At 44.4% G+C, this 15,662-nt stretch overlaps 1 protein-coding gene across 1 annotated transcript in view; it reads left to right on the top strand.

The window, feature by feature from the left end:
* Positions 1-2,439: 2,439 nt before the first annotated feature.
* The window catches only part of LOC123766685 (nephrin), a 62,257-nt gene continuing 49,034 nt past the window's right edge, over positions 2,440-15,662 (top strand). The window contains exons 1-5 of the mRNA XM_045755964.2: positions 2,440-2,566; positions 11,957-12,136; positions 12,578-12,730; positions 12,905-13,081; positions 14,698-14,988. Of these exons, the coding sequence (XP_045611920.2) occupies positions 11,992-12,136; positions 12,578-12,730; positions 12,905-13,081; positions 14,698-14,988 (766 nt within the window). The 5' untranslated portion in view covers positions 2,440-2,566; positions 11,957-11,991. The remainder of the gene's footprint in view (positions 2,567-11,956; positions 12,137-12,577; positions 12,731-12,904; positions 13,082-14,697; positions 14,989-15,662) is intronic.

Raw genomic sequence — 15,662 nt, 5'->3', positions numbered from 1 at the left:
GTCATGGTGATCACCCTGGTGCCGTCCTGGTGAACACCCTGGCGCCGTCATGGTGATCACCCTGGTGCCGTCCTGGTGAACACCCTGGCGCCGTCCTGGTGAACACCCTGGCGCCGTCCTGGTGAACACCCTGGCGCCGTCCTGGTGAACACCCTGGCGCCGTCCTGGTGAACACCCTGGTGCCGTCCTGGTGAACACCCTGGTGCCGTCCTGGTGAACACCCTGGCGCCGTCCTGGTGAACACCCTGGCGCCGTCCTGGTGAACACCCTGGTGCCGTCCTGGTGAGCACCCTGGTGCCGTCCTGGTGAACACCCTGGTGCCGTCCTGGTGAACACCCTGGCGCCGTCCTGGTGAACACCCTGGCGCCGTCATGGTGAACACCCTGGCGCCGTCATGGTGAACACCCTGGCGCCGTCCTGGTGAACACCCTGGTGCCGTCCTGGTGAGCACCCTGGTGCCGTCCTGGTGAACACCCTGGCGCCGTCCTGGTGAACACCCTGGTGCCGTCCTGGTGAGCACACCTGTTGTGGTAATTGTTGGTTGCTTGCTTGACCCGAAATTGAAGTGGGATTTAATACTAAAACAAGTTGGGGGGTCTTCCAGCCGAGAGGTTTAAGCCGGGAGTCACAGGAAGCGTGAACAGGTTTGCCGGGAGGCTCAGAGTGGTGAGAACACGACACCCACCCAACCCGTCCTCTTAAAAATGACGTCTCTTTTCGCTCGTATGCGCTATGGCCAAAACTGGCCTAATTTTAAATGAAATCGGCTTATGAAAGTGACACCAACCATCCTCTTCCACCGGGGCCCCCAGCAGGTGTACCACACCCGGTGGACGCCACCACGTTGCAAGCTATCTTACATTACCAGTGGTAACACCCCTCCCCCCCATCTAACACACAACACGCCTCAGTGTGCCCGTAAGTTAAGAGAGAAAAAAGCCAGGTGACGAACCTTGAACTGTCCACAGGTAAGGGATGCCCTGGTGACTTGTCGCAGTAAATCACTATCCTAAGGCCAGACGGTTCTTGTCTTGGCAACTATTTCACACACACACACACACACACACAGGCTACCAGGGGCCCTGGTAGCCTGGTGGATAGCGCGCAGGACTCGTAATTCTGTGGCGCGGGTTCGATTCCCGCACCAGGCAGAAACAAATGGGCAAAGTTTCTTTCACCCTGAATACTCCTGTTACCTAGCAGTAAATAGGTACCTGGGAGTTAGTCAGCTGTCACGGGCTGCTTCCTGGGGATGGGGGGGGGGAGAGAGAGAAAAAAAAGTAGTTAGTAAAAAGTTGATTGACAGTTGAGAGGCGGGCCGAAAGAGCAAAGCTCAACCCCCGCAAACACAACTAGGTGAATACACACACACACACACACACAGGTGCATCTATTGCAACAGTTGCAAGTGTCAGGTGGAGACTTGGCCGCTCGGACACCCGCTACGGCAGTCTCTAGTTAAAACATAAGATACCAAAAGTAAATAATTTCTTTAATAATAATATTTTATTCGCAAGAAGGTACATGTGGTGAGATTACATTAGACTCATATGTTTTAAAGTCTTGCAAACCCAGTAACACGCATAGCGTTTCGGGTAATTTACTTAGTTTAAGTCGCATTTATGTTTTCAGAAAATATAGACACATGAAGAGTTATGATAACATGGGTGAAGACAAACAAGCCAACTCTGGCCTTACAATGCCCCGTGTCCGTCCAGGCTACGACTCCATACGGGTCCAGGAGGGTCAGAAATATCGTTGCTTTCGTTTCTTTTCCTGTGTGGGGGTTGGGTTCATGTTATACAAATATTTAGAGATGCATGTGAGTACTGTTAAAGAACAGGATTCTTAATAAACTCTTAACAGCTGGTATTTTGGTTAGCTTAACGTGTTTGTTATGGATCCCATACCGGTTGTGATGACGGAGGGTGATTGATTAATTGATGATTAAGCCATCCAAGACGTAGCACGGGCATGAATATCCCGTAACATGGAGGGTGGATACAGAGTCATATATAAAATGGGTACAATAACTGACCCCAAATTCTCAATATGGTCAGCAATTTATACCTAGAGTGACCCTAGCTACAATTTGTCATTCGCCTCAGTTTTGAGGCAGAAGTCACAACGGTACAAGTCTAATTACACTCCAGGTATATGGAGTGTAAAACTCCAAGTTTTGAGTCTTGAGTGGTATTACAATGGCATTATATTCCATAATGAACTCTTCCCTTGTGTTGCATCACGTCACTGATACCAGTTAATTGACAGTTGAGAGGCGGGACCAAAGAGCCAGAGTTCAACCCCCGCAAGCACAACAAGGTGAGAACACAGTTCTCACCCTATCATTATTAAGTAATTAAAGACGGTCTGAGCGTACTTTACAGGAGTACAAGCCAGGCGTGTGTGCTCCTTCCCTTGCCAGCAGGTAGCGGGAGGTTGTTCCAGCGGTTCTTGGAGACGCCGACGAGCGCAGAGGTGCCAGAGGGGGCGGACGTGGTCCTCAGGTGCCGTGTGGAACACCAGCAAGGCCAAGCACAGTGGACCAAAGATGGCTTCGCTCTGGGTGAGTCAGTGCTCCTCTTGCCTCTTGTTTCCTCCTCCTCACCGACATACTCAGCTTAATTGGTAGTGTTCATACTCAGCTTAATTGGTGGTATTCATGGTCAGCTTAATTGGTAGTGTTCATACTCAGCTTAATTGGTGGTATTCATGGTCAGCTTAATTGGTAGTGTTCATGGTCAGCTTAATTGGTAGTGTTCATGGTCAGCTTAATTGGTAGTGTTCATACTCAGCTTAATTGGTAGTGTTCATGGTCAGCTTAATTGGTAGTGTTCATGGTCAGCTTAATTGGTGGTATTCATGGTCAGCTTAATTGGTAGTGTTCATGGTCAGCTTAATTGGTAGTGTTCATACTCAGCTTAATTGGTAGTGTTCATGGTCAGCTTAATTGGTAGTGTTCATGGTCAGCTTAATTGGTAGTGTTCATACTCAGCTTAATTGGTAGTGTTCATGGTCAGCTTAATTGGTAGTGTTCATGGTCAGCTTAATTGGTGGTATTCATGGTCAGCTTAATTGGTAGTGTTCATGGTCAGCTTAATTGGTGGTATTCATGGTCAGCTTAATCGGTATAATGTCATGGTCAGCTTAAGCGTGTTCTTGTAGTTCTCCCTTGTGTTGTGTGTTCTTTTCGTTTCTGGTCTGCTAGCTTTTTTATTTTTTGGTCTTTTAACTGTTGTCAGTACTACCATTACCTTCTTGATTAATGACCATCATTACCCGCTTGTATAATGATTGTCCGTGACCAACTAATGCAGCCCTGCTTGCCACATACAAGTCATTATTTTGTTATATATATATATATATATATATATATATATATATATATATATATATATATATATATATATATATATATATATATATATATATATATATATATATATATATCAAACTGAAAACTCACACCCCAGAAGTGACTCGAACCCATACCGCCAGGAGCGTTTCGGGCAAGTCACTTCCCCGAAAAGTAAACATTGAAAACATTATCCAAAGTCAACCATTGCGTCCTTCACGCCTTTTACGAACTCTTGACGCATTAACCAACAGCTGATTGTACGAACTTTTCTCCATTAGTGCTTCCCTCACGTCCTATTGGAAGCGCACTCGCGTCGTCCCGTCCACCTACTGACAATGTTGTGTATAATTAATTTCCAACAAAATACCTAACCTACCCAACGTTAACTAAACACAAATATATGAATAGCAGCATTCATTTATATCTGAGAAAATCCCGTTTAGTTTACACCTTATGTTAAAATTTATCAATGGGTGTTTGTGGACTGGCGCAGCCTGGACGAGCATGGCCTGAGAAAGGATTGCTTACCAACGAGTCTGGGGTTGATAACTCTCCGGCCCGCTCTGAAAGTTAACCAATCCGTCCTCTCGAGCACATCGTATTTTGGTATATAAATCCCCCAAAGGCCAAAAATCATAGTGGCTCGCAAAATTAACGTGATATCCCGTTTTCTGTCATGGGTCCTCGGTTGGGTTACGTTCGGACAATTTAGTACATCAGTTTAGTGGCGGGTCGAGAAGACAATATGAGTTAATTCCATTCACTCCATTTCATCCGTTACACCCAACAGCCATTATGGGCCAGAATTGAGTGAACTGTGGGATAGTGTTCCAGGTACAAAGGCTCCCCCCCCCCAGGGTTTAACTGTCAAGTTAATGCAGTTAGAGTAACAGCTCTTTTCCTGCCATAGAAACTCATATGCGCGAGGCACAGCAAAATATATATGTACGTCAGGAAGCACAATAGAGACCCCTCGCAATAGACCGCCCCGGTATGAAATTACAAACACCTGTATGGGGCAGGTAACAACATAAATTACAAACACCTGTATGGGGCAGGTAACAACATAAATTACAAACACCTGTATGGGGCAGGTAACAACATAAATTACAAACACCTGTATGGGGCAGGTAACAACATAAATTACAAACACCTGTATGGGGCAGGTAACAACATAAGTATCGAGAGACTTTATCACACCTCGAATACAACTTGAGTGTAAGTATCTGGCATTTCGGCCTGCATGGGAATCTAGATGAATTAAAGTATAAAGTGTTCGTAGTAAAATACGGACACACACTATACAGCACACTATAAATATACAATTTACATTATAAACTTTTTAGCCATTTAGAGATAAATCTAGGCTCACGCTGCATAAGATAGCAAATCATCTTATTACCAATGATATCAATTCTTGCACTGGATTCATATTTCACTTCCAGTAGACAACTGACATGTGTGCTGTATACTGCAAACTAAAAATCACCAATACCAACTCCACTGTCCTGTAATATCCAATGTTGACAATAATTTTAGGCATTAACAAAAGATTTATCTCCGGTGTATATATTGTATATATATATATATATATATATATATATATATATATATATATATATATATAGAGAGAGAGAGAGAGAGAGAGAGAGAGAGAGAGAGAGAGAGAGAGAGAGAGAGAGAGAGAGAGAGAGAGAGAGAGAGAGAGAGAGAGAGAGAGAGATTTTCCAGCGTAGTTTATTAGCTGTTATTATAAGGTGTGTCCTCGTCATCTGTTTGTGAGCTACCTCAAGGTAAGGTACCTCTCACAGGATGAGTATGGGGCGCACAATACCGCTCACAGGATGAATATATATATGGGGTGCACAATACCGCTCACAGGACGAGTATGGGGTGCACAATACCGCTCACAGGACGAGTATGGGGTGCACAATACCGCTCACAGGATGAGTATGGGGTGCACCATACCGCTCACAGGATGAGTATGGGGAGCACAATACCGCTCACAGGATGAGTATGGGGTGCACAATACCGCTCACAGGACGAGTATGGGGAGCACAATACCGCTCACAGGATGAGTATGGGGTGCACAATACCGCTCACAGGATGAGTATGGGGTGCACAATACCGCTCACAGGATGAGTATGGGGTGCACAATACCGCTCACAGGATGAGTATGGGGTGCACAATACCGCTCACAGGATGAGTATGGGGTGCACAATACCGCTCACAGGATGAGTATGGGGTGCACAATACCGCTCACAGGATGAGTGTGGGGAGCACAATACCGCTCACAGGATGAGTATGGGGTGCACAATACCGCTCACAGGATGAGTGTGGGGAGCACAATACCGCTCACAGGATGAGTATGGGGTGCACAATACCGCTCACAGGATGAGTATGGGGTGCACAATACCGCTCACAGGATGAGTATGGGGTGCACAATACCGCTCACAGGATGAGTATGGGGTGCACAATACCGCTCACAGGATGAGTATGGGGTGCACAATACCGCTCACAGGATGAGTATGGGGTGCACAATACCGCTCACAGGATGAGTATGGGGTGCACAATACCGCTCACAGGATGAGTGTGGGGAGCACAATACCGCTCACAGGATGAGTATGGGGTGCACAATACCGCTCACAGGATGAGTGTGGGGAGCACAATACCGCTCACAGGATGAGTATGGGGTGCACAATACCGCTCACAGGATGAGTATGGGGTGCACAATACCGCTCACAGGATGAGTATGGGGTGCACAATACCGCTCACAGGATGAGTATGGGGTGCACAATACCGCTCACAGGATGAGTATGGGGTGCACAATACCGCTCACAGGATGAGTATGGGGTGCACAATACCGCTCACAGGATGAGTATGGGGTGCACAATACCGCTCACAGGATGAGTATGGGGTGCACAATACCGCTCACAGGATGAGTATGGGGTGCACAATACCGCTCACAGGATGAGTATGGGGTGCACAATACCGCTCACAGGATGAGTATGGGGTGTACAATACCGCTCACAGGATGAGTATGGGGTGCACAATACCGCTCACAGGATGAGTATGGGGTGCACAATACCGCTCACAGGATGAGTATGGGGTGCACAATACCGCTCACAGGATGAGTATGGGGTGCACAATACCGCTCACAGGATGAGTATGGGGTGCACAATAAGCTGACCGCCTCCGGCACCAAAAATCAAAACTCTCATTCGAAATCAAATAAGTTAAAGACAAGAGAAAACTAAGAGCAGAACGCTGACAAAAAATAAACTAATTGAAGAGTATTGATATTAAAGATTAATATAAATACGAGATGTAATTTAAATAAATATAAACAAATAACAAAGCGATCGAGGTATCAACGAGGGAAAATAAAGGCAGTGAGAGACATTCTCATTAGTTTTCTGACCAGGGGGAGAAAGATACTTGCAGTATGGGGCGTTAAAGTTTATTATTATATCAGGCGGAGTGAGGCAGAGCCCCAGTGTGCGCCCGTATTTATACGGCCCCAAACTGCCCGCGCAACGCCGCGGGACGCGCTGCGCAATTGTTTCTTTCTCCCCCGCCAGAAAAATCCCCGCTTGCGATCAAGCAGTGACCATGTCTGTATCAAACATTATGTGCTAGATGCATTTTTCTTAGAGCAACGAACCAAATAGCCAGTTTTCCATTATATGTCACAGTTTCACTGTAAGGATTCTAACAATCAAAGTCTTTAAGGAATTTGTAAACGTTTGGCCCCATGAGTAAAGTATAATACCTTATCCACTGCTCTTACTCTGCCATACCAGTAGCCTAGCTAACTCTGCCTTTCGTAACGATTATGTAACTAGGCTTTACGGACACATGACGCCATTCTTAATTAAATATGCAAACTTCATCAGCAGTAATTATTGGAACTGTGTAAATTTGATGTTGACCCTTAGGGAAATCTCTTCCAAACCCTCGTTGTCAGTCTGTAAACAATTTCTAGTTGCGAGGATGAAAATTGCGCAGTCTTGTTCAATTCTACGGACCCTTGCTTCCGTTTCCTCGGGGAGATGAGCTGCAGGTCAAACAAGTCCTCTCTCTTGGGTAGGCACAAGTACATAACTGCACAGTACGAACTGTATTATAATATACACGTACATGACTGTAGAGTACTTACTACCTGTACAAACCTAGTACAGTACTGTCTGCACAAGTTTAGTATATACATGAGTGAACAGTACTGCATTGGCAAGTCGTATAACAGTTCACAGAACTGCCTGCACAATTCTAGTAAACACATGTATGAGTGCACAGTATTATTACTAGTGTATACATGATTGCACGGTACTGCCTGCGCAAATCTAGTATATGCATACATGGGTGCACAGGACTGGACAAATCTAGTACATGTACATGATTGCACAATACGGCATGTGCAAGTCTAGTATACACACAGACCCACAGTAATGCCCGAACAAGTTTAAGATACACAATTACAAGTGAAAGTTGCAATAGTAGGTGCTGCAATAAAAAACTTAGGAATAGTCAAAGAACTTTTGACTTCATGGAAAGGAAAGTAGTTATTCAACTGTACAAGACTGGTGTGCCCACCCCCCTCCCCCATCTGGACTACTATATCCAAGCAAGAAACCTCACCTCCAAAAGGACATTATCTGTATTGAGGAAAAGTTGAACACGGAGTGATAAAAATCATCCCAGTACAGAGTTAACTCTCATACCAGACGGTTATGGGCAAGAGGACAAACACTGAAAATCAGGCATGACACGACTAATCTCGTCGATACCTTTAAAATACTGAACAAGTTTGAGGACATTAATGAGGATCACGTCTTGAAAAGGTCAAATGTAGCGCAAACAAAGTGTATCAACTTTGAACTTGGCAAGCCAGAATGTACGACAGAAAACAGATGCTTTTTTAAAATAAGATTTTTCCTGTCCAAGGATGGACGCCAGATGTTTGGGGCTAGCCTCATTAAACTTTGCAGGATTAAAGATATTTTATAGTGTGTGTCATAGGATGCGGGGTTGATTCTAGCCTAATGCCACCTTCGAAAGGGGTTAGGCCTCTAAGCAACTGCTTTCATCAAGTCGGAGGACGTGAAATGTGAATTCCAAAGTCCGCAGACAATTAAATTTTTAAATGTTTGCATTATTCAGATATTGACATTTAAAATGAATATTCGGCTGACATTTACGTTCTGAGGGCAACCTTTTGGTTACAGTGTTTACTATTTGTGCCTGTAGGACTAAACTGTTAGTGTTTGGACCCCGCCTTTCTAACCGCCGGTTGTCTAATATTATGACTCCTGGAAAATTTTCCTCTGAAGTCTACTATATATATATTTCTAGCGCGCGCACACCCCCAGGAAGCAGTCTCTAGCAGCTGTCTAACTCCCAGATGCCTATTTACCTGTGAGGAGGGGAATTGCATTTATACTAATAACTACAAGCAATAATATAAATCAGCAGAGCCTCCCCACTTCCTTATTTACAGTAAATGTACGTCAATTAAAAATGAAAACATAGAACACATGCTAATTCTAGAGATACACTTTAAACGCTTAAAAACGAGAAGAAACGCGCAAGTGACTAGCACAATTATTATGAATTTGCGTGACTTTAACAAACCAACAAAGTGCGCGCATTACATTGAAAGACACAGGGGAATGGGACACAAGACAACATGATAATCCTTTCTCACTCACCAGCTTGACTAGCGTACTCGTCACGCCAGGCGCCCCGAGGTCAGCCACCCCACAAGAGTGAGGCCCCACGACCCACCCTACACGCACCCTCCGTCAGTCACGTCAGGTTCCTCTGTGTCCCGGCGGCGGCGCCCGGACGCCGCCCTCACCAACACGCGCGGGAAAACTTTACACACACACAGGCATTAACATTCTCTATTACACAATTTAGCATACTTGCGAACACCGAATAATTAACCAAAAATAAAACTGATATATATATAAAAACATAGAGCTTAGTAAACAAAAAAAATGCTAGACTTTATATGTCATTACATTACTGCTGGGTGATGTATTAAGTGAAAGAAACTCTGCACTCTCTGTTCATCGAGTCTTCCCACTCTTCTCTACACCTTTACTCATAAGCTATAGGAACTACATCAAGCCTAATGTATCCTCCTCTCACCAGTTCCACTATAACCTAGTTTAATTTCTACTGCATAATCAACTCTAGCCTAATCACTTGGCAAAAAGAAACAAGAAAAACTAATTCATATATGTTAACAAGAACAACATCCACCTCCTATATAATTTTGGGGCGTTGCAACATAAAATAAATCGTTTTTTCCCATACCCATAAATAATTGTTGAAAAAACAAATAAGATAGCCTACATTAACAGGTCACAATAACCTGGATGAAAACCCGACCCACACTAATGAAAGGAATGGTATGATGTTTTGTTTCTGCCTCGACCAGGGATCAAACCCGGGCCCCTTAAGACTATAACAAGCAGTGTGGAAGACAGGAAATGTGTATGGGGGGGGGGGATGTGGGGGAGGGTGAGTGGAGATGATGTAGAGGGAATTTACCTGAGGGCCACTAGTACCCAAGTGGCCTTAACAAGAACAGGAAACCGGCGGCTTGTCAAAACTCCCCCCATTTGCCCTGATTTCTCCCAGTTGTATTTAAAAAAAATAAAAAAATTGGCATTTACAGCTTCGGCAGGTAGGCGGTTCCATGGGTTTATAACCTTGGGGGGTGAAAAAAAATGATCTCCTGCTTTCAGTTTTACAACAATGCACTTACTCCTTGTTTGTGTTACCTCTGATCTATTCAAGAAGTTGTCCGGATCAACATCCTCTAACTTATTCGGTATTTTTAAAAGTTTCAATGAGATCCGCCCAGCCTTGACTGGTCTGCAATGTTGTTACCCCTGTGGCCCTCAGGGCTAACAACACTGAAGTGTGGAGTATGGAGAGGGAAACAGGGAAGGTGTGTGAGGGAGAGACACGGAAGGTGTGTGAGGGAGAGACAGGGAAGGTGTGTGAGGGAGAGACAAGGAAGGTGTGTGAGGGAGAGACAAGGAAGGTGTGTGAGGGAGAGACAAGGAAGGTGTGTGAGGGAGAGACAGGGAAGGTGTGTGAGGGAGAGACAGGGAAGGCGTGTGAGGGAGAGACAGGGAAGGCGTGTGAGGGAGAGACAGGGAAGGTGTGTGAACGAGAGACAGGGAAGGCGTGTGAGGGAGAGACAGGGAAGGCATGTGAGGGAGAGACAGGGAAGGCGTGTGAGGGAGAGACAGGGAAGGCGTGTGAGGGAGAGACAGGGAAGGCGTGTGAGGGAGAGACAGGGAAGGCATGTGAGGGAGAGACAGGGAAGGCGTGTGACGGAGAGACAGGAGAGGTGTGTGAAGAGACAGGAAGGGTGCCTGTGGGGCAAGATGAGAAGGATGCATGGGAGAGACTTGGGCAGCAAGTCCACCCAGCCACCACCGGGTACCCTGCCTAGTAAGGTCATAAACCCCTGCAACTGTCTACCCGCTGAAGCTGTAAATGCCAAGATATTATTTCAGTTCAAAATCCTCAAGAACAAAGCATACCATGTCAAAGGTACCCCCTGCACCTTTGACAAGCTCCTGGCTTCCTGTCCCTATTGAGGCCAATACAGTAAAGGTGCATATTCATAAGTGCACACCTGTGCCTGCACAAGCCTAGTTAGTTTAGTTTATTTATTATGCACCCCATACCCATCTTGTGGGCGGTAGTGGAAAGGGTTACAGAGGCACATAATGGGCTCAGGGACTGAACCCCACAATTCATTTAGCTAAGCAAGTTGCAATCTTGATGAGCTAGTTACAAAATTCAATATAAGTCGTCACATCAACAATGGGTTCGAGATCGACCTAAAGTACAGGTTCTAAATTAAGCAACTGACATATGTGGAGAGCTAGTGTCAAAATTTATATGTTTGTCCTGCACACCGCCCCCATCCAGTGGGCAGCGGTGGATAGGTTACAATCACTTAGTTACTACCTACAGTTAGCAAACTGGGGATATTTGGCTAAAATTTCTGGTAGCAGATAATTTTGAATGAAATATTGACACATCGCTGGAACATTGGTTATAGAATTGTCTCTAAATTCACGTATCTTTTTCGCACTCCATCACATAGTGACGGAGGGTGTGCGAATAATTTTGTTGACACAGTTTACATTTGGTCAGGTCTACATCAGCAGATAATGAGAATTCCCAGAGATACTTGTAACCGAGTCTAAGCCGAGCAGCAGTAACATCTAGAAGTCTGCTGATTTTATTGGATGATCCATAGATGTGTGGCTCCTCTTGCATGATAGTATGATGATAGATGGAATTACACAAGCCTAGAATACACAGATTCATACTCTACAGATACATACAGTAGACTACACAGATGTGCACTCTATATACACACACTTCCATCTACCTCATGCAAATACTGTACTAATAATGAGACTTAATTACACACAACAAATCTTTTTCATATATTTGCAAATGTGTGCATACACAGAACAGATCATACACCCACCAACATACAAATGTCCACAAGTGACATTAGTAGGTACTAAGTGACCCCCATATGCACCTTATCGGCAGGGTTCAAGCGTGATGTTCCGGGGTATCCTCGCTACATGTACCTGGGTGACCCAGAAGCGGGGGAGCACCACCTGCTCATCACCAGGGCTACTATCACGGATGACGGCGAGTACCAGTGCCAGGTGGGACCCACCCTCACCAACCCACCCATCTGGGCCACTGCCAACCTCACAGTCCTCTGTAAGTTATATCCTCGTACTGTCACCCCCCAATCTTCCCCTCATAGTACCAACCATCTTTCAAGGTCTCCTGCCCCCTTCTTAATGCCACAACTCTACATATCTCCAAGCATACAGCCAACTATCTATATCTCTACCCCTCACATTGCCACCTTTCTACATCTCTAACTAGATGAGAAAGATATTGATGGTCAAATTAGTCTTTGTCAGAACCAGAGTTGGTAAAGCTTATACAGTACAGATACTATCATCTAGGACCAACCTTAAAATGTAAAGACGACATTCTTTAGCAGCAAGTTTACTTACAGGTCTCTGTAGATGCCTCAATGGCAAAACTATACCTTTAATGCTTATTTAAACTTATACATACTGTATTTGGAATTCCATTTAAAGTTTTAGTGCAGATTTCAAATCTTTTTCAACACATTGTGTGTTTTATCAGTACCACCTGCAAGGATCAGAATGGAAGGTGGGAGTCAAGGTTCAGTAGTGCAGGTGGTGGCAGGCAAGTCCTTCACTCTTCAGTGCCTAGTAGCAGATGCTCGCCCTCCTCCCACTATTCGCTGGTACCTGGGGCATCACCAGGTAGACCCAGGTAAGTCGCACCTCTCACGAGTAAACTGTCAATGATGCTATCCTTCACCTGCATGTCAATTACTTTAGCCTTCCACTTAATGACCAGTCACATTTTGCAAAAGCCCACAATCTTAAGGTATATCTTAGGGTCTCACCTGTAAGTCAGCAGAAGCCCCATTAATCCCCCACACAGGTCAGGTGGAGTCACAGGTGGTGTCAACATCGTCACCACAGAGATGGAGCTTACATAGCCAACTGACACTGAGGGCCAGAGCTGAGGATAATGGCAAGATGATCACATGTCATGGAGAGCACCCAGCCTTGATGCCCCCAGCAGCCCTCACAGCCTCCCGCACCCTCATCGTTCTACGTAAGTAGAGGGAGGAGAGAGAGAGGGGCTGATTGGTGAATACTTACCTAAGAGTAACTACAAGAGTGAGCCAAGCTAGCTCTTTATGACCTGCTTACTAGCTTTGTACCCGATGCATTTTATTAAATTTGTTAACTTTGCTTATGTCCAAGTTCTTTGTGGTATCATGCCTTCAAATTATGGATGGAGGTGGTTTTCATGATGTCTTCGTACAGTACATGCTTCTTTTTGACCATTTGTACAGGGGCATTTGCATTTCCAACTTTCATCTGTCTTTTTGTCCTATTTTATCTCAATTTAAATACTGTAGGTTGTCCTTGTCCACCTTAACTATTCCCCAGGTATTTTGCATTTAGTGATCATGTCCCCCTCTAGTACTTCTTTCCTCTAGATATGCAAGACTGAATTTATCTTAACCTTGCCCTCATAGCTTAGTCATCTTAATACAGACAATGTTGTTGCAACCTTCTTCATTTTTCAAGTTTAGTGTTTTATGAGGTGTAGATTCCATGTCAATAGGAGTGGGAATGAGTTGAAAAGGATCTATATAAACTTTACCTTAAATCCAAATAATAGCAACACTTACTGTTTTTACAGCACATACTTACATACTTCATATTGCACGGGTCAGCATGAACATCAAGGACTGTAGAGTTGGTTAGAGCATTTTTACAAATTCTGTTGTTATTATTTTCTAAGTTCATGTGAACCTTCCCTAGGGCCTGACAGCTGAGTGGACAGCCCTCAGGATTCGTAGTCCTGAGATTCCGGGTTCGATCCCCGGTGGAGACGGAAACAAATGGACAGTTTCTTTCGCCCTGATGCACATGTTCACCTAGCAGTAAATAGGTACCTGGACCTAGGAGTTAGACAGCTGCTATGGGCTGATTCCTGGGGGAGTGTAACAAAACTGAGGCCTGGTCAAAAACGGGGCTGCAGGGACGATAAGCCCCGAAATCATCTCAAGATAACCTCAAGAAGATGTGGCAAACTTTGTATGTATTTATTAAAGAGGATGTTTGTCTGAATGTGTTAATTTACAAGGAACATGGGTCAAAATAGAACTTGTCCAGCAATTCACGATTAGATTCTCCTCTAAATACACATCAGTTATTCTCATGAAGTCGCTTCATTTTTGCCAGGTTTGGACACGAACTTCATGTGTAGCACACCCCACTACACACATTTAGAATTTTTGTATAGCAAACATTTCGCAGATTTTTCTGGATAAAATATCTGACACTTTTCCACATGTCTTTTGAACCAAGGATGGGATCCTAGAGGGGCTCAGCATTATACAATGTTTTAGTCCTTCATATAACTTGCTTTAACGACTCGTCTTCGGCAGATTCATTTTCCGACTAACTGGATCTTATTCGGCACTGTATCATCTCCAAGATGAGCATTACTTTTACTACAGGCAAAATAAAGATATCTAAACATGTAATTTTGGATTTCAATCAGAGATGTAGGCTATACAGTACTCATCATTGCATTACTCTGCACACATGCCATGATCATATGTTCCTGATCAGAGAGTAGATAACAAAGTTATTATATTATCATCTGGTTTAAAGTAATAATAACATACTAATAATAAGTCTGCTTCATGACAGATCGTCCCAGCACACCTGTCATCAGTGGGTACCTTCCTGGTGAGGCTCTGCATGTTGGGGAACTTCGTACTCTCACATGCAGTGTGTCAGGGGGCAACCCACGGCCTTCCCTCCTCTGGTACCATAGTGGCCACCTCCTTGACGACACGTTCTCCAGTGATGCTGTTGGGACAGTGAACACCCATGACCTGCTGGTGACATCACTGCAAGATGGCTCCCGTTACGAATGTCATGCCCAGAGCAAATTCCTGGAGCAGCCTCTGGTAGTCAATGTCACCCTCACTGTTCATTGTGAGTCCTCCCACTCCTCTGCACACTTTTACTCATGAGCTATAGGAACTACATTAAGCCTAATGTACTCAAATCTCACCATTTCCACCCTAACGTAGTTTAAATTATATATATGCTGCATAATCAACTCTACCCTAATCACTTGACAAAAAGAAAAAAAAAGATTTATACAAAGTTAACATGAGCAACATCCACCTCCTATACAATTTTTTTTTTTTGCAGTGTAAAATATATCTGGTTTTTACCCTGCACATAAATCATTTTGAAAAGGCAAATAAGGTAGCCTACATTAACAGAGAATAGGTCACAGTAACGTGGATGAAAACAACCTGACCCACACTAATGAAATGAATGTTACAGTGTTTTGGTCTGTCCTTTGCACTAAGCAAATGAGAGAACCAAATCAGACACACAGCAATAATTACAAAAGAGATAGGAGAGCAGAGGGGCAGAAAGCCAAGCCTATATTGGTGTAATGGAACTTTCAAGGTTCCAAGGGTGATGGAACTTTCACAGATGACAACAAAGAAATGAGTGAAATGCTGAGGCTTCAGTACGATTCTCTTTTCAGTGAAACCCTGAACACATTGAAAATCAATTATCCAAATGAATTATTCATGAATGTGATACCAACATCAAACCGCATATCAGATCTCACCCTAACCCCACTGGAC

The sequence above is a fragment of the Procambarus clarkii genome, chromosome 62 (genome assembly GCF_040958095.1).
Source record: "Procambarus clarkii isolate CNS0578487 chromosome 62, FALCON_Pclarkii_2.0, whole genome shotgun sequence".
In the NCBI taxonomy this organism is placed as follows: Eukaryota; Metazoa; Arthropoda; class Malacostraca; order Decapoda; family Cambaridae; genus Procambarus; species Procambarus clarkii.
The sequence above is the reverse complement of the archived record's forward strand: the minus strand, read 5'-3'. Positions and strand labels throughout refer to the sequence as shown.